The sequence below is a fragment of the Pseudophryne corroboree genome, chromosome 7 (assembly GCF_028390025.1).
Source record: "Pseudophryne corroboree isolate aPseCor3 chromosome 7, aPseCor3.hap2, whole genome shotgun sequence".
In the NCBI taxonomy this organism is placed as follows: Eukaryota; Metazoa; Chordata; class Amphibia; order Anura; family Myobatrachidae; genus Pseudophryne; species Pseudophryne corroboree.
The window spans coordinates 153,737,474-153,761,131 of NC_086450.1; the positions used below are offsets into that span (position 1 = coordinate 153,737,474).

At 42.5% G+C, this 23,658-nt stretch overlaps 1 protein-coding gene across 1 annotated transcript in view; it reads right to left on the bottom strand.

Annotated features, from left to right (window-relative positions):
- Positions 1–23,658, bottom strand: part of LRP1B (LDL receptor related protein 1B) — a 1,835,733-nt gene that overhangs the window by 17,606 nt on the left and 1,794,469 nt on the right. Inside the window, exons 87-89 of the mRNA XM_063932605.1 lie at positions 13,111–13,187; positions 4,653–4,743; positions 4,143–4,287 (exon numbers count right to left, since the gene is read on the bottom strand). Coding sequence (XP_063788675.1) covers positions 4,143–4,287; positions 4,653–4,743; positions 13,111–13,187 — 313 coding nt within the window. The remainder of the gene's footprint in view (positions 1–4,142; positions 4,288–4,652; positions 4,744–13,110; positions 13,188–23,658) is intronic.

A 23,658-nucleotide genomic window follows, 5' to 3' on the forward strand; every position in this document is an offset into this window, starting at 1 on the left:
AGTGTGCTACAAGGTGAATTTCGGCTCATTCAGTGTGCTACAAGGTGAATTTCGGCTCATTCAGTGTGCTACAAGGTGAATTTTGGCTCATTCAGTGTGCTACAAGGTGAATTTCAGCTCATTCAGTGTGCTACAATGTGAATTTCAGCTCATTCAGTGTGCTATAATGTGAAAGGGGCACCAGTACTAGATAGTATAAGGGGTTCTACTACATGGGAAACGCCCCTATTGGGTGACCACTCCCCTTTTTGGGTGACCACGCCCCCTTTTCTGGAGCGCGCGCCTTAGCTGCGCGCATAATTGCATCCTTGACTTTTGCATACCCCCACTTCAAAATATCCACTTCGACCACTGGTGATACTAAAATAACGTGAAGAGGGTATAAAAAAAAATTTTTTTCTAATGTTTTTAGTAAAAATAATGTTAATAAATAGCCGCCATAGTGATTTGGAAGATCACACACCTATGCTATATAGGTAAGATGGTATACACTTACCAGATATTTGTTAAGATATCTTTAATGTACACATAAAGGAAGCAGCGGAGATGGAAATTTATATGATTGGGCACAAAGGCCTAAAGTGTGAAATCGCTAATTTGTTGTGGTTAAATGGAGTGAACTTATTGGTTGTCCATAACAAAAAAAAAAGGACTCTAGGAACTGGCTGGGCAGTGGAATGGGTTGTTACATCATAGTTTTATGTTTGCCATCAGAACAGAATGTCAAGTGACTAGTTAGTTTTGTAAGGCGTATGTGAGCATTGGAATTTGTCTAAGGGACACAGTTGATGTGGGCCTGTTCTCCCTTAGGGCTATTTCACACTGAGGTTTTGCCCGGTTGGCAAAAAGCCAGACAAACTTTATCCAGCTTTTTGCCATCCGTCAGTGCCTTACAGACACAATGGTTTTGTGCCATATTTATGGCTGTGCGCATGTGCCGCAGCAGCAGCCAGGCACAAAAAACCCTTTGTGTGTGAAAGCGCATATTCACACACTTAGCTCACTGCCTTTAAGGACGGCACAGCAGCCGGACTTTTCAGTGGATAGTGCTGACTGAAAGCCCCCATATGCAGCAATACTTAATCAAAAAACATACACAGGAAAAAAACACCCACTTCCTGTCAATCACTCTGCGGCCAGCAGTGCGACTGAAAAGCGTCGCTGGAGCTTGTGTAAAACTGCATCGACTTTTGTGAAAGTACGTAGCGCGTGCGCAGTGCATACCATACGCATGCGCAGAAGTGCCGATTTTTTTGCCTGATCGCTGTGCTGCGAACAACGGCAGCTAGCGATGAACTCGGAATGAGAGCCCCAGTCTCTCCACTGCTAGGAGTTTACTATTGGGACAGGGGGGCAGATACCTTGCTTGTCTAAAGTCATGTGCTTTAAAGTATTTCATTACCTTCATATATAGCTATATTGTAGACAAATTATTTTATGTTCAGAAGCTTGATTTAAAATCGTTAAATGACTGTAAAGTACAATATGTTTTTTTTTTGCATTTCTGTTATGTTATCCATTAGTCCAAACCGACAGTTTATTTCCACTTACTTAACCTTCCTTGGGCAAAAACATACCTGTTCATAATGAGCAATTATTTTAATAGTAGTCATTTAAAATGAACCAGACTTGATATAAAGGTTTTGCGCTCGGCATAGAAATTTAATTTTGCCTTGGCATTTAAAAGTGTTTTGCCAAATGTTATTTTTTAGTTATACATGAAGCAGATGCAATTAAACCAATGAACAAGTCAATATGCTATACAAATGCAAAAATGTGCTTAAATGAGAACAAATGAAATGGAAAGATAGAGCATTTGCCTTTACTTAGTGTAGCACAATGAATTAGGGAGAATCTGATCTCATTGGGTTATATGGAGGTCAAATACAATTTTTATGGTGTGGATTTGGCCACATCAACAAGAAAAACGGTACACAAAAATCACATATTTTCCTGTGCTACTCTATTTGGTGCCACCAAATATGTGCAATACTGGGGGCCACAAGGTTTCAGTGTTACAGCTGTTTCCCTGTTTCTAATTAAATTATACCCATAGAATGATGTTTTAAGGAGTAAAACGACTTGTGGCGCCATATAAATATTGGATAATAATAATAATAATAATAATAGTAATAATGTGCTTTTGGTGACAAGGTTATTGGGGGCACAAACTATGAAGAGCCAGTAAAACTTAAATAGATCTTGCTGATAACCAGTACTGACAGTCTGTATAAATTGAAAATGATTCTAACTGAACTTACTGCAGGTGGCCACTCAGGGAAGTGGAGCAATTTACTTCATTAGGCTTGCCACCCACGTGCATTGCCACAAATGGCAGGATCACATAGAGGGGTGGAGCCATGATGACTCCTATAGCTGAGAATTGCTCCGCTCTGTTTCGCTAGGAAGTGGGCAGTATGTATGACAATTGCCTTCTTTCACAGGTGTCTCACAGACATTCATAAAGAGCAGGCAAGTATGTTCTTAAAGTAGGCACTATTACTATATATCAAGACTTAAATTTGCCAGTGGTGCCAAGCAGGGAAAACCAGCATCAGGCTTATTCATGTCCTTGGACTTTGATACCCTTATGAAAGTTGGAAAGTTTCCATTCCACATATGAAAATTCATGAACTGGAATGTCAATGCAGACTGAAAATAGTTTGATCACTGACTCAATAATTACCAGTAATAATGGTAATTACCTTGTAACTAACAATAAAAAGTAGTTTAACAGAAATAGAATGGTGTTTTCAATGATAAGCGCAATAAACTCGGAGTGCAGCTAATCAAGTGCAAAGATAGGTGTACCCCACACTTCAAAAGTCTGACAATGGAAAGGGAAAATTTTTACACATGACAATAGCGCTCACTAAGTGACATGCAAAAGTGTATAACAACTGGTATAGAATGCATTCACCCTTAATTGAAAGATATTCCTCATAGGCTGGTGAATGGAGGATAGAGATTCACTCTAGGAGGTCCTCATAACAAACATCAATATTCAAAATTGAACAGATGATATCCAAAGGAAACCTGAAAAATAAGTGCCTCTTTCCCCAATATGAATGGGCATGCAGTAAGAGGCACCATTAAACACAGACCATGGTGTAGTATTTTTGATAAAAACTGGTTTTAATGCACAGATAAAACTTAAAAGAAGTTAAAAGAACAAAAGCATGTCATATAAGACTCCATGGGATAACACAGATGGTATATCACCCAAAGATTCCTTGCAGCCACAGCAGATGGTGTTGGAAGATGTGCACAATCTCTCCAGGTGTCCAATAGCATGCAGGGTAACGGAGGGTGGTTGTGTCCAGATGTCCCGGGGTCAGTCACAAATTAAAAGCAAGAGCCACGCTTAACGCGTATCGGACCAAGTGTCCTTCATCAGACATGCTTTTGTTCTTTTAACTTCTTGTAAGTTTTATCTGTGCAGAGTAAGTTTTATCTGTGCAGAGTGAATAAATTTAGCACATCTATGATCAGTTTTCTCTGACATGTAGGGGGACACCCAGCACTGGGCTAGCCTGCCCCGCATGTCAGGCACTACACCAACCCCACCAATGCACGGGTGCGAAAGCAACGCACGTCAGCGATGCTTTTGAACCCGCAAAGTAGCTCCCTACCTGCACAGTCTAGCTGCACTGGCAGGAGGCTACCCACTGCTTTCTGGGTCGCAGAGGCTGCGTGTGACATCCCGCAGCCACCGCGGCCCACACCAGCAACGATATGGACACACCTGCATTCTCCGGACCACGCCCCCCCCAACAGTGTTCTACCTCCATTGGCACCCCCCCTCCCACCCCGCGGCCGCCTCTGCCAATCAGGCAGAGATGATCGCACCAGTGAGATGCTTTCGTAAAGGGCTTCAGAGTGCGTTCACTGTTGTAGCAGCGATAGCCTCTGAATTAGGCCCTCTATCTAAAATGGGTGCAAAGTGTGCAGTACACATGGACCCCTGGCCTACAAAGAGACTGCACACAGGCCCTCTACTATCTAAAATCAAGCCTGTATGTCAGTCATTCCTTTTGAATGGCCCCATGAGTTCTAATTCATGTCACAACATTGCTTCATTATTTTGTGTAGGAGATAGTTCACTCGTTATTCTACATTGATTAAGAAGCCTGTTATATTACCTTGTCTAATTCTATGATGAAATTTGGGTCTAGTAGCGTCCCATCATTGTGGTCATGGTCCACTTCATACATGTTATACGATGGATTTCCAATTTCTACATTCATTCCTCCATTGATTATAGGTTGTCGTCTAATTGTTTTTGCCCTGGAAGTATTGCACATAAAGCCATTATGTCAATATACACTTTTTACTGCTGGAATCTAATTTTTATTTATAAGTGATGATTAAAGAACTTGAAATATTGCTGAAGAATACACGGACATGCACTAGAACTTAGACTGGAAAATCCAGTTTCTTCTTCCAACACACTTTGACATTTACTCTATGCCAGTTGAATCATATCTGACACAAACTGTTTTGAATTTAAAAAAAAAAAAAAAAATCATTTTTTGAGATGGCACCAGCAGCAATTTAAATCAATTGACTTGTGATGAAATGGCATACCATCCGTGATATCATATGACGTGAAAAACCCAGACACGTAAAGTAAGAGTGTAAGTATGGCTTACCTTCGCCGTCTTCTACATAAAAGGAGCCCAATAACCAAAGTTGTTATAAGAGTCACAAGTAGAACCAGAGGCACAATAATTGCAATGCTTCCTGTACGGAGAAAAAAAAACTATTTATTACTAACTGGATTATTGGATGAGATTATTAAATGTCTGTGCAAACAAATAGCTAAAGATAGCTGTACAGGAATACATAATTATAGAATCATTCTGTTAGGTTTACAACAGTTTTAAATAGACAGGAGTAAACATTTAGATTACTTATTTTAAACTAGATTATACTGTAAGTAATATACTTGCGAGTTAAGGAATGGTCATGTAGGGCCATCCCCATCCTAACTTTTTCAAATGGTCCACATACATTCTCATTTCATAAACCATGGATGACCTTCAAAGACCATACACTACCCCATTAAAAAAAAAATCATGAAAACAGTCATTCATTCCACAGGGTAAGAAATGAGTGATACAGTATGTTTGGTGGCAAACTCCCACTCCTTCCTGTTGACTGTATCTCAAATAGAAAATACACTCTTCAAGCACAACTATAGAGTGCATTAAGAGTACAAGGGAGGCTATACTATTAACCAATAAGAGTACCAGGGAGGGCTACACTAAAAACCATTAAGAGTACCAGAGAGGACTATACATAATTATATATATATATATATATATATATATACTGCTCAAAAAAATAAAGGGAACACTAAAATAACACATCCTAGATCTGAATGAATGAAATATTCTTATTAACTACTTTGTTCTTTACATAGTTGAATGTGCTGACAACAAAATCACACAAAAATGATCAATGGAAATCAAATTTATTAACCCATGGAGGTCTGGATTTGGAGTCACCATCAAAATTAAAGTGGAAAAACACACTACAGGCTGATCCAACTTTGATGTAATGTCCTTAAAACAAGTCAAAATGAGGCTCAGTAGTGTGTGTGGCCTCCACGTGCCTGTATGACCTCCCTACAATGCCTGGGCATGCTCCTGATGAGGTGACGGATGGTTTTCTGAGGGATCTCCTCCCAGACCTGGACTAAAGCATCCGCCAACTCCTGGACAGTCTGTGGTGCAATGTGGCGTTGGTGGATGGAGCGAGACATGATGTCCCAGATGTGCTCAATTGGATTCAGGTCTGGGGAACGGGTGGGCCAGTCCATAACATCAATGCCTTCGTCTTGCAGGAACTGCTGACACACTCCAGCCACATGAGGTCTAGCATTGTCTTGCATTAGGAGGAACCCAGGGCCAACCGCACCAGCATATGGTCTCACAAGGGGTCTGAGGATCTCATCTCGGTACCTAATGGCAGTCAGGCTACCTCTGGCGAGCACATGGAGGGCTGTGCGGCCCCCCAAAGAAATGCCACCCCACACCATTACTGACCCACTGCCAAACCGGTCATGCTGGAGGATGTTGCAGGCACCAGAACATTCTCCTTGGCGTCTCCAGACTCTGTCACGTCTGTCACATGTGCTCAATGAGAACCTGCTTTCATCTGTGAAGAGCACAGGGTGCCAGTGGCGAATTTGCCAATCTTGGTGTTCTCTGGCAAATGCCAAACGTCCTGCACGGTGTTGGGCTGTAAGCACAACCCCCACCTGTGGACGTTGGGCCCTCATACCACCCTCATGGAGTCTGTTTCTGATCATTTGAGTAGACATATGCACATTTGTGGCTTGCTGGAGGTCATTTTGCAGGGCTCTGGCAGTGCTCCTCCTGTTCCTCCTTGCACAAAGGCGGAGGTAGCGGTCCTGCTGCTGGGTTGTTGCCCTCTTACGGCCTCCTCCACGTCTCCTGATGTACTGGCCTGTCTCCTGGTAGCGCCTCCATGCTCTGGACACTACGCTGACAGACACAGCAAACCTTCTTGCCACAGCTCGCATTGATGTGCCATCCTGGATGAGCTGCACTACCTGAGCCACTTGTGTGGGTTGTAGGAAAGTCATACAGGCACGTGGAGGCCACACACACTACTGAGCCTCATTTTGACTTGTTTTAAGGACATTACATCAAAGTTGGATCAGCCTGTAGCGTGTTTTTCCACTTTAATTTTGAGGGTGACTCCAATTCCAGACCTCCATGGGTTAATAAATTTGATTTCCATTGATAATTTTTGTGCGATTTTGTTGTCAGCACATTCAACTATGTAAAGAACAAAGTATTTAATAAGAATATTTCATTCATTCAGATCTAGGATGTGTTATTTTAGTGTTCCCTTTATTTTTTTGAGCAGTGTACACATATATATATATATATATATATATATATATACAAAACTGGTGAGGTCGGCACTCACTTATGTCGACATCTGCCTGGGTGCCGTCCTAAAGTCCAATGGATATCGAATGTGGTTCTAATAGAGAGGGGTATGCATCCATCCACTCATCATTTATATAGAACAGGAGGCACTCACAGGTCTTGTAGCTTTGCACACAGCCTTGAGAAAAGCGCCCTGCGCGGCGCTGAAACGTTGGCAGCATGTGCCAATCACTTTATTGAATTTTTGAGAATACACTCTTTCACAAAGACCTGTGAGTGCCTCCTGTTCTATATAAATGATGAGTGGATGGATGCATACCCCTCTCTATTAGAACCACATTCGATATATTTATATATATATATATATATATATATATATATGTATATATATATATATATATATATATATATATATATAAGATATAACAAAGTGAGAGGTAGGCCTGATGCCATGACCTCACTCACACATATTTTTCAAAGATTTTCACAGGTGGCAGGGATAATTAATGATCCCTCTCTGCAGCTATTGAATAGTGGCCATTCTGTGCCAGCCAGTGGTGATTCACTAAAAGGAAATCAATGGAGATTACACCCATTCTATTAGGCAAATCCCCATGATCCTTTATTTAGGTGAACGAGATGAAATGACTATAAATACCATGTGAAAGATTAAATTTTTAGGTATCACAACAAACGTATAACTAAAGTGTTTCTTTCTATTATAGACTATGAAAGCAGTCATTGTGTATGAGCTTAAAAACATCCAGGAGAATGCAGCAAGAAATTGTCTATGGCGTTTTCAGTGGTTTTATTGGTTTCTTGTTAATGGTAAGTTTTAGTCCTGTTGATCTGCCAGTGGGTCCAAGGAAGATCTTACTTACACCTTGGATACATTTTTACGGGATCGGTATGAAATACCTCCAATCAAAATCCCGACGTTTAAAATCCCGACACCAATTGACCGATGGTCAAAATCCCGACAAGGTCAAAATACCGACACGGACAAAATACCGACATTTAAAATACCGACAAGGTCAAAATACCGACATGTAAAATGCCGACAGGTCAAAATACCGACATGCATTTTTTTATGTTTTTTTGTGTGTATGTCGACATAAATCAACATGGATACCATATATAGTGTACCGCGTCCCCTCGCATGGCTCGCTGCGCTCGCCATGCTTCGGGCACGGTGCCTCGCTGCGCTCGGCACACTATTATATTCCCCCTCCAGGTCCACTGGGATGGTAAAGTATGAACAAGTCGGTTTCAATGAAAAAAATAATGAAAAACTCATGTCGGTATTTTGACCTGTCGGCATTTTACATGTCAGTATTTTGACCTTGTCGGTATTTTAAATGTCGGTATTTTGTCCGTGTCGGTATTTTGACCTTGTCGGGATTTTGACCATCGGTCAATTGGTGTCGGGATTTTGAACGTCGGTATTTTGATTGGAGGTAAACTGACTGCATCCCCATTTTTACTGGGATATTCAAAACAGGATAGGTATACTGCTTGCAATCTTAAACCTTAAATACATCAACCAGGACCAGTAAATAAAACCATGTGTCCTTTTTGGGGCACCTAATTCCATCGAAAACTAAAGTTTATTTTTGTGAGGAGTCAGAATTTAGTTATATTAATAGTAAAAGTAATTGCAAGATAATTATTAAGGATGCAAAATTGGGTAGACTTGCTTTATGGTAATTGTAAACATAAACTTTATCTGACAGTATATCTTAATGTGATGTAAATTGATGCAGAGTTCCTTTACTTTCCAAGTGGCCAGAAATATGCCACTTTCATCATGTATATTGTAGAGTATGTAAATTGTGGTTTTGTTCAAAACTGAAAATACACGAACTTTGGGGGTCCAAGTAGAACCAAGTCCTGTCTCAGATCATTTTTGGGGATCCAAATGGACAAAGTCCCGAGTCAGTTCATCACTGGAGTTCAGAACTCAGATTTTAAAAACCAAATCTCAGGTTTTGGATTGCATGTAAGTCCCTCCCTCATGATTTCAGGTGCCTTTTCACTCAGGAGAGTATATGGTGAGGTGGGCAAAATTGACTGAAAATTACCACAATAATGTTATTGATGTTAATAATACTAAGAACAAAAACAAGTGCAAGTTACATGATTTTAGCTGTTTCTATTGATTTTTATCAATTTTTAAGATAACCCAGATACAAAACCGAACCTAGCACACTTGAAAGTGGTTATGCAAAACCAAAACCTGAGGATCTGTGCATATATCTAGTAAATTCTAGAGAAGCAAAATATTGTGACATTGTATAATTTATAAAATGAAATGCAGAATAGACACATTTACTGTAGACTTGTGGTCATGGAGAACATGGAGTACATTTCAAATATGTAAACACTTTTTTCTACTTCCATATATTTGATCATTTATAATTACAAATCAATTCTCTGCAGCACAAATGGCTTGTTTACATATTTGTACTGGAAAATCAGGGTTTCCCAAACTCCTCAAGGTACCCAGGTATTCACGCTTGTGCAGAGGTATGAAATGACTGAGGTACTAAATACAGTAAGTCACCTGCACTTTTAAGCATGGATAAACGTAAAACCTGTACTGCTAGGGCCTTGAGTACTAAGTTTGGGAACCACTGGGATAAACATAAGCATATGCTCTGGAAATTGGGCTTAAAGCATAAAAACTAAAGAGCTTCTTCAACACATGCCCGAGAAAAGAAGCTAAACGCAAACACAAATAAGTGCTTTACACTTATAATAATATGCTTAATTGCATTTTAAATGGGCTTCTTTTGCTAATACAATCTATTGCAGGCAATACTGATGGTGTAATGGTTAGCAGGGGTGGATTGGCCCACCAGGACACCATGACAGATTCCGATGGGCCGGTACCATATCCCCCTCAGTCAGGCCGATTCACACTCAGGCTGTGGTGGCTCACACTGCTTCCAGTACTTGCGGTTCATTGGAATGCAATCCGGAACTCAGGCTAGTGTGCACTTCCAGGTGCCCCTAGTGTGAAAAGCGGTGAAGCTGTTCTACCAATGGGGGACCTGGAGAAAGTTTACCAGCCCAGCGGAATCCTCTCTCTGTCCCCGACCAAAGGTCTCTTCAACAAGCCCGGGAACAGCAGCATAGCGATGGTCGGAGCCAGGTTCACTGCACCCGCCTCCACCCTAGCTCCTACACTCTCACTGAACTGGCCAGAGTGGCACCTGAGCACTGAAGGGGACCCGGCAGAGAGGTTATTTTTAATTCCATTACAGGTATTTCCATTATCATGATGGTGTAAGGGTTAAGGCATCCCAGGTCACAGTGTATGATTTGGTGACTGGACAGGAGCAGGATGTACCTTGTTCTCAGGATGCCAGCTGATCAGGCTGCACTAACAGCCAGCTCTGGGACAATCTCTAATTCAAAGTCCTTCCCTTCGGCCCTATAACTTCCCAATGTCTGTCCATGATGATGGACCTATTTATGTAATGCGATGGCTACATATGTAATGTGGTGGCTATGTATGTAATGTGGTGCTATTTGTGTAATGAGGTGCTATACAGTAAGTGTAATGTGGTGCTATTTGTATAATGTGGTGCTATACGTGTAGTACGGTGATATACCTGGAATGTGGTGCTATTTGTGTAATGCAGTGCTATACATGTAGTGTGGTGCTATACGTGTGATGTGGTGCTATTCATGTAATGTGGTGCTATTCATGTAATAATGTGGTGGCTATGTATGTAATGTGGCGGCTATGTATGTAATCAGGGGTGGATTGGCCACTGGGACAGATTCCACTGTGCTGGCACCCTGTGTCTATCTTTCACTACTTGTGTGTGCTCCCTCCCTGTACTGTGCTGTATGTAGTGTGTGCTTCCTCCCTGTACTGTGCTGTATGTAGTGTGTGCTCCCTCTCCCTGTACTGTGCTGTATGTAGTGTGTGCTCCCTCCCTGTACTGTGCTGTATGTAATGTGTGCTCCCCCTCCCTGCACTGTGCTGTATGTAGTGTGTGCTTCCTCCCTGTACTGTGCTGTATGTAGTGTGTGCTCCCCCTCCCTGTACTGTGCTGTATGTAGTGTGTGCTCCCTCCCTGTACTGTGCTGTATGTAGTGTGTGCTCCCTCCCTGTACTGTGCTGTATGTAGTGTGTGCTCCCCCTCCCTGTACTGTGCTGTATGTAGTGTGTGCTCCCCCTCCCTGTACTGTGCTGTATGTAGTGTGTGCTCCCTCTCTGTACTGTGCTGTATGTAGTGTGTGCTCCCTCCCTGTACTGTGCTGTATGTAGTGTGTGCTCCCCCTCCCTGTACTGTGCTCTATGTAGTGTGTGCTTCCTCCCTGTACTGTGCTGTATGTAGTGTGTGCTCCCCCTCCCTGTACTGTGCTGTATGTAGTGTGTGCTCCCTCCCTGTACTGTGCTGTATGTAGTGTGTGCTCCCTCCCTGTACTGTGCTATATGTAGTGTGTGCTCCCTCCCTGTACAGTGCTGTATGTAGTGTGTGCTCCCCCTCCCTGTACTGTGCTGTATGTAGTGTGTGCTCCCCCTCCCTGTACTGTGCTGTATGTAGTGTGTGCTCCCCCTCCCTGTACTGTGCTGTATGTAGTGTGTGCTCCCCCTCCCTGTACTTTGAAACATATAAGGTTAAATTAAAGGGGTTTGTTGAATGAAAAATCAGTGAAATCAGAAGTAGATTACAGGCATGACGGCAGTGTCAGTAGACACTGAAAGTGGGCATATCAGTACTTGAATATTCAGACGTATAGATGTACATCAGGGAAGGGCATTGTGGCAGCATATGCATAAAGTCGCAGGTAAACATTAGCATACTGTAAAGCAAAGGAGGCCCCAACTGTGTCTATCTGAGAATCAGGACCACTGAGGAGTGACCCCACCCTCTTGATAGGCCCCTCCCCTTAAAAAGACTCTGCCCGCATTAGGGCTGCTTCCATACATTTCCCGCGCTGGTGTTCGATCCCAATCCGCCCCTGATGGTTAGCATTACTGCCTCACAGCACTGAGGTCAATGGGTTCGGTTCCCACCATAGCTCTAACTGTGTGGAGTTTGTATATTCTACCCGTACTTGCGTGGGTTTCCTCCAGGTGCTCCGGTTTCCTCCCACAATCAAAAATATACAGGTAGGTTAATTGGCTTCCAACTAAATTAACCCAAATGTGTGCGTGTACATGTGGTAGGGAATATAGATTGTAAGCTCCACTGGGGCAGGGACTGATGTGAATGGTCAAATATTCTCTGTACAGCGCTGCGGAACATGTGTGTGCTACATAAATAACTGGTAATAATTGCACAGTTAGTGCATGTTAACACATGAGAAAAAGGTTGTGCAGGGTTCTAAAATTTTAAACAAGCCTAGTATGAGCCAGTGAATGAACAGCGTATAGGTGTAAATGAGCCCTAACAGTTAACTTTTTCTGCAGATTCCGTAACTCTGCAAATTTAAAGGCAGTTCAGACTGGCAGTTTCTGTAAACCTGTAAGGTGATCTTTACACTTCACTTGTAGATAGGTTATAAATATCTTTAAAACAACTTTATTTTACTACCATCATGAAACAAAAAAAGAAATAATAAAATTCAAATCACTGTACTGTATATAGCAATGTATGAATGAAACGTGTGGATTTTTTAAAACGTTTTTTTAACATTTGCTAAAGAATTTGAAAATTCTAGCACTAAGAAATATAATAAAACAGATATATTCTCTTAATTAATAAAATTATTAGACTTTGCTTTTACTACGATGCTTTTTTCTATATTGTCCACTTACATCTTTACTATTTTGCTCAATCTGGCACAACATGTAAAACACAGCTAAGCTGTTTTTCATGAGTAGCGAGTGGATGGATTTTAAAATCTTTGTTTGCCATAATAGAATATGTACAAAGTAACATATTAAAGAAGCACATTAAGAAAAATCACAAGACATGACTAAATCTCTGAGTCTATGGCATGCAAAACCGTGCCATACATGGTGGGATATAGCTAAGACGTATGTGGACACATCTGTACATTTACAGTATGCTAGGACGGCTAATCTATAACGATAGAGTTATGCATTATATCTACATATTTTTCAGTGATTAAGACTTTTGAATCAGTAACTTGCTCAGATTAAGCTTTAAGTTCAACAATACGCTTACAGTAATTGTGTATGCTAATTTGTGATACTTACTTGAACCAGAATTGTCAGACTTACTGCTCTTGGGAGCCGGCCTCTCACATTGCTTTCCTGACCAGTTGGCTGAACATCTACAAAAATCCAATTAAACAGTGAAATTAATGGATGCCAGCTGTTAGCTAACTAACCTGCTAAACAGTATGTCATAAAGCTCTAAAAACAGGGACAACTGTACATAAAAAAGTAAAATGATGCAGATTTTTATTGATCACATTAAATTTGTTTCAAACTTTTGTAAAATGTGGAATCACATCACATTATTGTCAAAGGATTGGTGATCACATCCATGTTAAAATATGCTGGCATTATGACAATTACATTAGCTTCCATAAATGCTATAAAGTTCCACTAGATGGTTAACTCTTATAATATCCTGCATTGACTTTAGTCTCCTACCTGTCCTTAAACTCTACACTCCAATTTCCTCTCCATCCCTTAATGCTGCCACTAATTTATCCATACCAAATGCCATTTACCTGATGATTACTTCTGCATGACTCCCTACAATCCACCACCAGCAGTTCCATCTCTCTGCAGATATTCTATACCACCTATATAGGATCCTACACAAGCCATTCCTTGTGTATTATATATGTAACATGCCTTATTCATTGAACACATGTATCAGTCGGACATTGTCTGTAATATGTGCCAATTTGCAAGTATATATAATTTATAATCACCCCCTTATACACTGCTAAGAATAGTTCTGGTACTATATAAATGTATAGAAGTACTAAGTAAAAGTTTAAATCTATTCAATTTACCACATAACACATTTGTGTCAAGGAAGATATTCTGTAGTGTCAAAAAGTTGCTGAGAGAGCAAAAAAAAATGTAGGAAAGGAAACTGTATAGAGGAAATATAGCCAGAAAGAAAAGTAGAACTACAGTAGGTGTGTACAATATATCTAATAGTCTTTAATGTCAATACTGTTTAAAAGAGCCTAAATGGGTAAAAGACCGCAAAGCCTATGGTCAGGGCCATAAATAAGCGGTACCACCATTCTGGGAGCATGGCCTTGGGGCAGCAGCTTCACTGCCCTCTGGCACCTGCATTTGGCACCCTGCAGTCTGTAGAACTGCTGCAGAGCTGTTCAGAGTGTCTTTAGGATGCTCTGAGCTTTCCTCTTCTTCCTAGTCCTTGGGGTCTCATCCCCTAAATATGATGTCACGACTTCACATGTTTGCAGGTGCGGGGCTGGCACAGGGTGGAAAATCCCCCTGTAACAGCACTACCTATGGCTGATTATTTGTGTCACTAAATGGGATTACTGGCAAAAACTGTAGGAGGATGCCTCTCACCATGATCAGAAAGTGCCTGATGAGGAGGGGAATGCAAGTTGGTTATAAATCCATATAATTCTCTAACTCATGTGTGTTTTTAAATATATATATATATTAGAGATGTGCACCGGAATTATTTTTCGGGTATTGTGTTTTGGTTTTGGATTCGGTTCCGCGGCCGTGTTTTGGATTCGGACGCGTTTTGGCAAAACGTCCCAGCAAATTTTTTGTCAAATTCGGGTGTGTTTTGGATTCAGGTGTTTTTTTTCAAAAAACCCTCAAAAACAGCTTAAATCATAGAATTTGGGGGTCAATTTTGATCCTATAGTATTATTAACCTCAATAACCATTATTTCCACTCATTTCCAGTCTATTCTAAACAACTCACAATATTATTTTTAGTCCTAAAATTTGCACTAAGGTCGCTGGATGACTAAGCTAAGCGACCCAAGAAGGCGGTACAAACACCTGGCCCATCTAGGAGTGGCACTGCAGTGTCAGACAGGATGGCACTTAAAAAAATTGGCCCCAAACAGCACATGATGCAAAGAAAAGAGAAAAAGTGGTGCACTGTGGTCGCTGGACGGCTAAGCTAAGTGACACAAACACCTCAATATCAATTATTATTATTATTATTATTAGAATTCATTCTAATCAATTGTATTATTGGTCCAAATCACTGGAAGAAAATGACAAAATCACTGGATTTATTCGTTCTAATCAATGGTATTATTGGTCCAAATCACTGGAAGAAAATGACAAAATCACAGGAATTATTCGTTCTAATCAATGGTATTATTGGTCCAAATCACTGGAAGAAAATGACAAAATAACTGGAATCATTTGGCAAGATCACTGTAGTTAATAATTAATTATAAATCACTGATATTAATTGGTAAAATCTCGCTATCGCCTGCCTAGTGAAGTGGAATCTAGATGGGATTTTGTACCGGGGACACAATAACTTCATAAATTGTCTAAATCCCAATGCACTAATGGTGGAAAACGGGCGCACGTCTAACTGTGCACTGATTATACTGAGAACTGATTATACTGAGAACTGATTATACTGATTACAGATTATACTGAGCACTGATTTTACTGAGCACTGATGATTCTGACACTGAGCAGCGAGAATAGCACTGGACTATTGTACTGTAGTATACTGGTCAACACAATGCTGCACTGTACTACTATATATACTGCTCACAACAATGCAGCACAGATATGGAATGGATACTTGCAGTGACACAAAGTTGCAAGATACAGCAATGGCCTACTGTACTGTGCAACTATATACTGTTGGTCACCAAAATGCTGCACTGTACTACTATATATACTGCTCACAAAAATGCAGCACAGATATGGAATGGATACTTGCAGTGGCACAGAGCTGCAAGATACATCAATGGCCTAATGTACTGTACAACCATATACTGTTGGTCACCAAAATGCTGCACTGTACTACTATATATATTGCTCAGAAAAATGCAGCACAGATATGGAATGGATACTTGCAGTGACACAGAGCTGCAAGATACAGCAATGGCCTACTGTACTGTACAACTATATACTGTTGGTCACCAAAATGTTGCACTGTACTACTATATATACTGCTCACAAAAATGGCGCACAGATATGGAATGGATACTTGCAGTGACACGGAGCTGCAAGATACAGCAATGGCCTACTGTACTGTACAACTATATACTGTTGGTCACCAAAATGCTGCACTGTACTACTATATATACTGCTAACAAAAATGCAGCACAGATATGGAATGGATACTTGCAGTGACACAGAGCTGCAAGATACAGCAATGGCCTACTGCACTGTACAACTATATACTGTTGGTCACCAAAATGCTGCACTGTACTACTCTATATACTGCTCACAAAAATGCAGCACAGATATGGAATGGATACTTGCAGTGACACAGAGCTGCATGATACAGCAATGGCCTACTGTACTGTACAACTATATACTGTTGGTCACCAAAATGCAGCACACTGAGCACAGATATTTGCAGCATACTGAGCACAGATATGGAGCTTTTCAGGCAGAGAACGTAGATATTTGCAGCACACTGAGCACAGATATTTGCAGCACACTGAGCACAGATATGGAGCTTTTCAGGCAGAGAATGTAGCCACATCCTCTCCATTCAATCTCCAATGCACAAGCGAAAATGGCGGCGACGCGCGGCTCTTTATATAGAATACGAATCTCGCGAGAATCCGACAGTGGGATGATGACATTCGGACGCATTCGGGTTAACCGAGCAAGGCGGGAAGATCCCAGGCTGCCTCGGAACCGTGTAAAATAGGTGAAGTTTTGGGGGGGTTCGGATCTCGACGAACTGAACCCGCTCATCTCTAGTATATATATATATATATATATATATATAGTATCCGGTCTTTAGGTCGACCACATTTAGGTTGACAGTCATTAGGTTGACCACTACTAATCGACATGCATTAAGTCATAGGACAACATGGTCATTAGGTCAACATGTACTAGGTCAAAATAGAAAAAGGTCGACATGAGGTTTTGAAATGTTTTTATTTTCTGAACTTTTAAGCATGGCAAGTGAAGCGAGCCATGCGGGGGACATGGTGCACTAATTGGGCTTCCCAGTCACTTTACAAAGAAATTGACACCATTTTTTTTAAATCTCATGTCGACCCCTTTCCATGTCGACCTAATGACTGTGTTGACCTATTTCAGGTGTCGACCTAATGACTGTTGAACTAAGTGTGGGGGACCTAAGTGTGTTCAACCCTGTGATCGATCGATCTATCTATCTATCTATCTATCTATCTATCTATCTATCTATCTATCTATCTATCTATCTATTTTATATATACCAAAATTTGTAGAGAGGCGGCACTCTGGATACTGGAAGCAATTTAATAGTCACCACAAAGCGTGCTTTATTCTGTCAACGTTTCGGGGTTCATGACCCCTTAATCAGGACAGTCCTGAGGAAGGGGTCAAGAACCCTGAAGCGTAGACTGAATAAAGCACGCTTTATAGTGACTTTTAAATTGCTTCCAGTCTCGTGAGTGCTGCCTCTCTCCACATTCTTGCATATTTAGGTGTGCCATCTACTTAGGAGGGCACCGGAGCACAGATATACCTGGATTGGTAATAAATATATATATATATATATATAGTCCATGGAAGCAGCCCGGCACTCCGTGGTCCCCGTAGGGGTATTTGCTCCGGTGCCCTCCTAAGGGTATGGCAGCCCCAATATGCAAGATGGAGAGAGACGGCGGCACTCAGAGACTTTCACTTCCAAGTTAATCAAAGCAAAAAGTGCATTTATTCGTCAACGTTTCGGGGGACGAACCCCCTTCCTCAGGACACTGCAAACTAGTAATTATGCAAAGAACAACAACTTAAATACCCTACCTGTACCGTGTATCTGTGTCTGCCTCCACGTCCCCGCCGTCCTGTGCACGGAACCCGCGCTTCCGGCAGCGTGTGGCATGCGAAATCCGGAAGTTGCGTCATCCCGCTGCACGGACCCCTCAGTGACGTGGCTGCAGACAGGAGAGAAAACGGTAACCATGGAGATGCGGCGCAGCATCGTAATGCTGCGTAGCCTCATAGTAAATGTGAGCCTTACAAAAATACAAAAATACAATACAAACTACCAACGTGTGAGAGCATAACAATAATGACAAAGCAAAACAGAACAAGTATACTGCATTACAGTGAATCGTGAAATCGTGATGCAGTACTCATAAAAACAGTGACAATAAATGCTTTATAGGTAAATGCACAAGTTAACCTCAGAGATCAACCCAGTGTGGTCAATAATAAACCATACTCAATCCTATCACACCAGAGAAAATCAATAAAAAGTAAAAAATAAATAAAAATACTGGAGTATAGTGAATCATAGAACAATTCATTTAGGCATCATACAGTGTATAGTGAGTATGATACATACGTAGCCCTGTTTACGGTATACCTATATCACAGTAACATATCACACTAGAGCCCTACTGTGTGGCCAAATAGTGTTTAGGGCTTATTAAAGTTTACCGGTATTAAAGAGGGTGAATGATGCATGGTTAGAAAGCCTGGTAGACATCATACAGCCTGAACCAGGTGGTCACCTATGTGACAAGGTTATCCTGGAGCCCCCTGGCTGCGCAGTGGGTTATGGTGTGACAGCACCATGAACAGCCACTGTGTCTATTGGGCAAACTGGACAAACTGAAAACCAACTGAAAAAACAGGCATGGAATGACTGGATGGCCATATATGCCAACCTCACCTAAAGAAAGCATTGTAAATTCAGTTGTTCATTAAGACCTCTAGGGTGGATGGTGTCTAATTTAAAAATCCAGCGGGCCTCAAGTTGTAACAATTGAGTCGCTCTGTCTCCACCGCGGACAGAGGACGGGATGTGGTCCACTATCTTGTATCTGATGGCTGCCAAACTGTGTCGCATCTGAACAAAATGGCGTGCGACCGGTTGGTCGCTTTTGCCGGTGTTGAGGGCAGCCCTAATGGCCGAACTGTGAAGGGCCATTCGTTCCTTAAAGAGGCATTGTGTCTTGCCTACGTAATAAAGGCTACAAGGACAGACCAATACGTATATTACATATGAGGAACTACAAGTCAATGGCCATCGGATATTAATTTTTTTCCCGGTATGGGGATGTGGAATGGAGTCACCCGTGAGCATGTAGCTACATGTGGTGCAGCCCAAACATTTAAAACAGCCAGGTTTTCGGCTCAAAAAATGTTTGGCTGTCGTGGCTGTTTTAAAGCCCGTGATGTCATTTTTGACCACTAAATCCTTGATGTTAGCGCTACGTGTATAACATGGCATGATTCTGGAATGTTTCAGGGCTGATAAGCCCGGATCAGAGCTGATAATGGGCCACATCTGTTTAATCCTCTTGTTGGTCCTGGAGCTGTTGGTATTAAATTTGTTAACCCAGGTAACTTTGTCATTGGTTGTTCTGGGGTTGTCACCCCTCAACGCCTCACTCCTACTAAGGGCCATGACCTTCCTGCGTGCCTGCTTCAGTATATCAGTGGGGTAACCCCTCTGGCGGAATTTCTCCGACATCAGATCTAGCTGCTGTTCAAGGTCCTCAGGTTCGCTAGTAATTCTGCGGACCCTGAGAAACTGAGAAAACGGCAGGCCTCTGACCAAAGGTCTGGGGTGAAAGCTGTCATAACGGAGCAGGGAATTCCGATTGGTAGGCTTACTATACAATGACGTGCGGATCGTGCCATCATGGAGTGTAATTTTGATATCTAAAAAACAAATTTCTTTGGCATGTGACGTGAGGGTGAACTTGACCGGGCTAGTAGACCCATTATGTTCCTCAATTAAAGTGCAAAGTATCTGGGGATCATGTGTCCAAAACACAAGCAAATCATCTATATACCGAAAATATAATGAAATATGTTCGGCAATAGAAGTCTGTTCAAAAAATAAACGGCGTTCTACCTCCCACATGTAGGCATTGGCCAGTGACGGAGCCACTGCCGACCCCATTGCACACCCTCTTTTCTGAATGAAGAACCGGCCATTAAACAAAAAATAATTATGTGTTAGTGTGTATTCCAGTAGTGTAATAAATAAGTCAATGTCAGGCCCGGTGTACAATGGATTATTGGTGATGAGGTGTCTCACTGCCGCTAAACCTGCTGTATGCGGGATGCATGTATATAGGCTTGTTACGTCTAGCGTATTTAATGTGGTGTCAAGGTGGACCGGCCCAAACTCGACCAACTTCCTCAAAAGCATGTTAGAATCCTTGAGGTGGGTAAAAGTGGCCTGGATGCAAGGTTGCAAATATACATCCAGGAAAATGGCTAATGCCTCACACAATGAGCCCCTGGCGGAGATGATGGGCCGGCCAGGGGGATGTTGGGCATTTTTATGTAATTTGGGGATAGCGTAAAATATGGGGGTAACAGGAAACCTACAGCATAGCTTGTTGTATATTTCTTGTGAAATAAGCCCTTCAGACAAAGCTAAACTTAAAATATCGTCCAGCTCAGATTTAAACTCATGGGTAGGATCAGCAGACAGTACGCTATATGTGTCACTGTCAGCCAGCAGACGATCACATTCTGCAATATAAAAGTCCGTGTCCATGACGACGATCCCACCGCCTTTATCTGCTCCCCTAACAATCATGTCCTGCCTCCCCTGGAGAGATTTAAGGGCCAGTTGTTCTTCTCGTGTGAGATTTTTGTTAATCCGGGGGGCTGGAACATCCTGTAAGCCATCCATCATCCGTGAGAAGGTTTTGATGGACGCATTGGTGGAAACTGGATCAAATTTAGAAGCAGTACCTAGTTTCCTAATCTGGGGATGTAAACTGGGTTTAACTGGATGCATGGGTGATTTATCGAAATGTTCACGGAGCTTGAGGGATCTGTTAAATTTAAAAGTCTCTACCTTCCACCTAAACTTGTCGGGAGACTTTGTGGGGACGTATGCGAGTCCTTTGGCTAAGACAGATGTTTCCGCCGGGGAGAGGGGTACCGAGGAAAGGTTGAAGATGGCATCCGAGTCTATCGTGGGGGGCGGCCGCCCCTTTTGCCGCCTCGACTGCCCGCCCCTGCGGGTAGGCGTTTTCTTCTGCCGGAGGCCACTGCCCTGGTGATTGCCCCTAAAGGGGCCCCCTGTGGAGGGGGGGTCTGTTCAGCAGTGAGTGCGTCATCAGTTTCGCTAGCTGAAGTGCTACGTTGTGAATGATGAACACGTTGTCTCCGGTAGCCTCTACCTCTGTGTGGCCCAGAGGGAGCTGTGGAATTAGTTAGCCAAGTGTAGACCCGATGTTGCTCGTAGTCGGATTGCACCTTCTTCAATTTATCCTTCTTGAACTTAATAAGCTCAGTGCGGTACAGTTCAACCTGAGTCTTTAGTTTGTCTAGCCAATTAGTGGTTTTGTCTCCGGTGAGAGTATAGGCACCTCTAATGAGGAACTATACCGTGAATTCTACAAATTAAAGAAACAGGAAATAGATTTCATGTTCCATGGCCGCACGCTGTCCGATTATTTTAGAAACAAGCAGATACCCAGGGGGTTTCGAGTACAAAACTCCCCCACCATCGGACGTCACAATCCCACCTTCTGCAAAAGGTGGATTGCAGTTTTAAACAAATGTGCTATGGACTTGATGCTGTTGGTGATCGAGGAGTCCACCAGAGAGGTCACCTGCACACGTGACAAACTTAAGGCATTTGAGGAACAACATCTGAATACCCTCACCGGAGACAAAACCACTAATTGGCTAGACAAACTAAAGACTCAGGTTGAACTGTACCGCACTGAGCTTATTAAGTTCAAGAAGGATAAATTGAAGAAGGTGCAATCCGACTACGAGCAACATCGGGTCTACACTTGGCTAACTAATTCCACAGCTCCCTCTGGGCCACACAGAGGTAGAGGCTACCGGAGACAACGTGTTCATCATTCACAACGTAGCACTTCAGCTAGCGAAACTGATGACGCACTCACTGCTGAACAGACCCCCCCTCCACAGGGGGCCCCTTTAGGGGCAATCACCAGGGCAGTGGCCTCCGGCAGAAGAAAACGCCCACCCGCAGGGGCGGGCAGTCGAGGCGGCAAAAGGGGCGGCCGCCCCCCACGATAGACTCGGATGCCATCTTCAACCTTTCCTCGGTACCCCTCTCCCCGGCGGAAACATCTGTCTTAGCCAAAGGACTCGCATACGTCCCCACAAAGTCTCCCGACAAGTTTAGGTGGAAGGTAGAGACTTTTAAATTTAACAGATCCCTCAAGCTCCGTGAACATTTCGATAAATCACCCATGCATCCAGTTAAACCCAGTTTACATCCCCAGATTAGGAAACTAGGTACTGCTTCTAAATTTGATCCAGTTTCCACCAATGCGTCCATCAAAACCTTCTCACGGATGATGGATGGCTTACAGGATGTTCCAGCCCCCCGGATTAACAAAAATCTCACACGAGAAGAACAACTGGCCCTTAAATCTCTCCAGGGGAGGCAGGACATGATTGTTAGGGGAGCAGATAAAGGCGGTGGGATCGTCGTCATGGACACGGACTTTTATATTGCAGAATGTGATCGTCTGCTGGCTGACAGTGACACATATAGCGTACTGTCTGCTGATCCTACCCATGAGTTTAAATCTGAGCTGGACGATATTTTAAGTTTAGCTTTGTCTGAAGGGCTTATTTCACAAGAAATATACAACAAGCTATGCTGTAGGTTTCCTGTTACCCCCATATTTTACGCTATCCCCAAATTACATAAAAATGCCCAACATCCCCCTGGCCGGCCCATCATCTCCGCCAGGGGTTCATTGTGTGAGGCATTAGCCATTTTCCTGGATGTATATTTGCAACCTTGCATCCAGGCCACTTTTACCCACCTCAAGGATTCTAACATGCTTTTGAGGAAGTTGGTCGAGTTTGGGCCGGTCCACCTTGACACCACATTAAATACGCTAGACGCAACAAGCCTATATACATGCATCCCGCACACAGCAGGTTTAGCGGCAGTGAGACACCTCATCACCAATAATCCATTGTACACCGGGCCTGACATTGACTTATTTATTACACTACTGGAATACACACTAACACATAATTATTTTTTGTTTAATGGCCGGTTCTTCATTCAGAAAAGAGGGTGTGCAATGGGGTCGGCAGTGGCTCCGTCACTGGCCAATGCCTACATGTGGGAGGTAGAACGCCGTTTATTTTTTGAACAGACTTCTATTGCCGAACATATTTCATTATATTTTCGGTATATAGATGATTTGCTTGTGTTTTGGACACATGATCCCCAGATACTTTGCACTTTAATTGAGGAACATAATGGGTCTACTAGCCCGGTCAAGTTCACCCTCACGTCACATGCCAAAGAAATTTGTTTTTAAGATATCAAAATTACACTCCATGATGGCACGATCCGCACGTCATTGTATAGTAAGCCTACCGATCGGAATTCCCTGCTCCGTTATGACAGCTTTCACCCCAGACCTTTGGTCAGAGGCCTGCCGTTTTCTCAGTTTCTCAGGGTCCGCAGAATTACTAGCGAACCTGAGGACCTTGAACAGCAGCTAGATCTGATGTCGGAGAAATTCCGCCAGAGGGGTTACCCCACTGATATACTGAAGCAGGCACGCAGGAAGGTCATGGCCCTTAGTAGGAGTGAGGCGTTGAGGGGTGACAACCCCAGAACAACCAATGACAAAGTTACCTGGGTTAACGAATTTA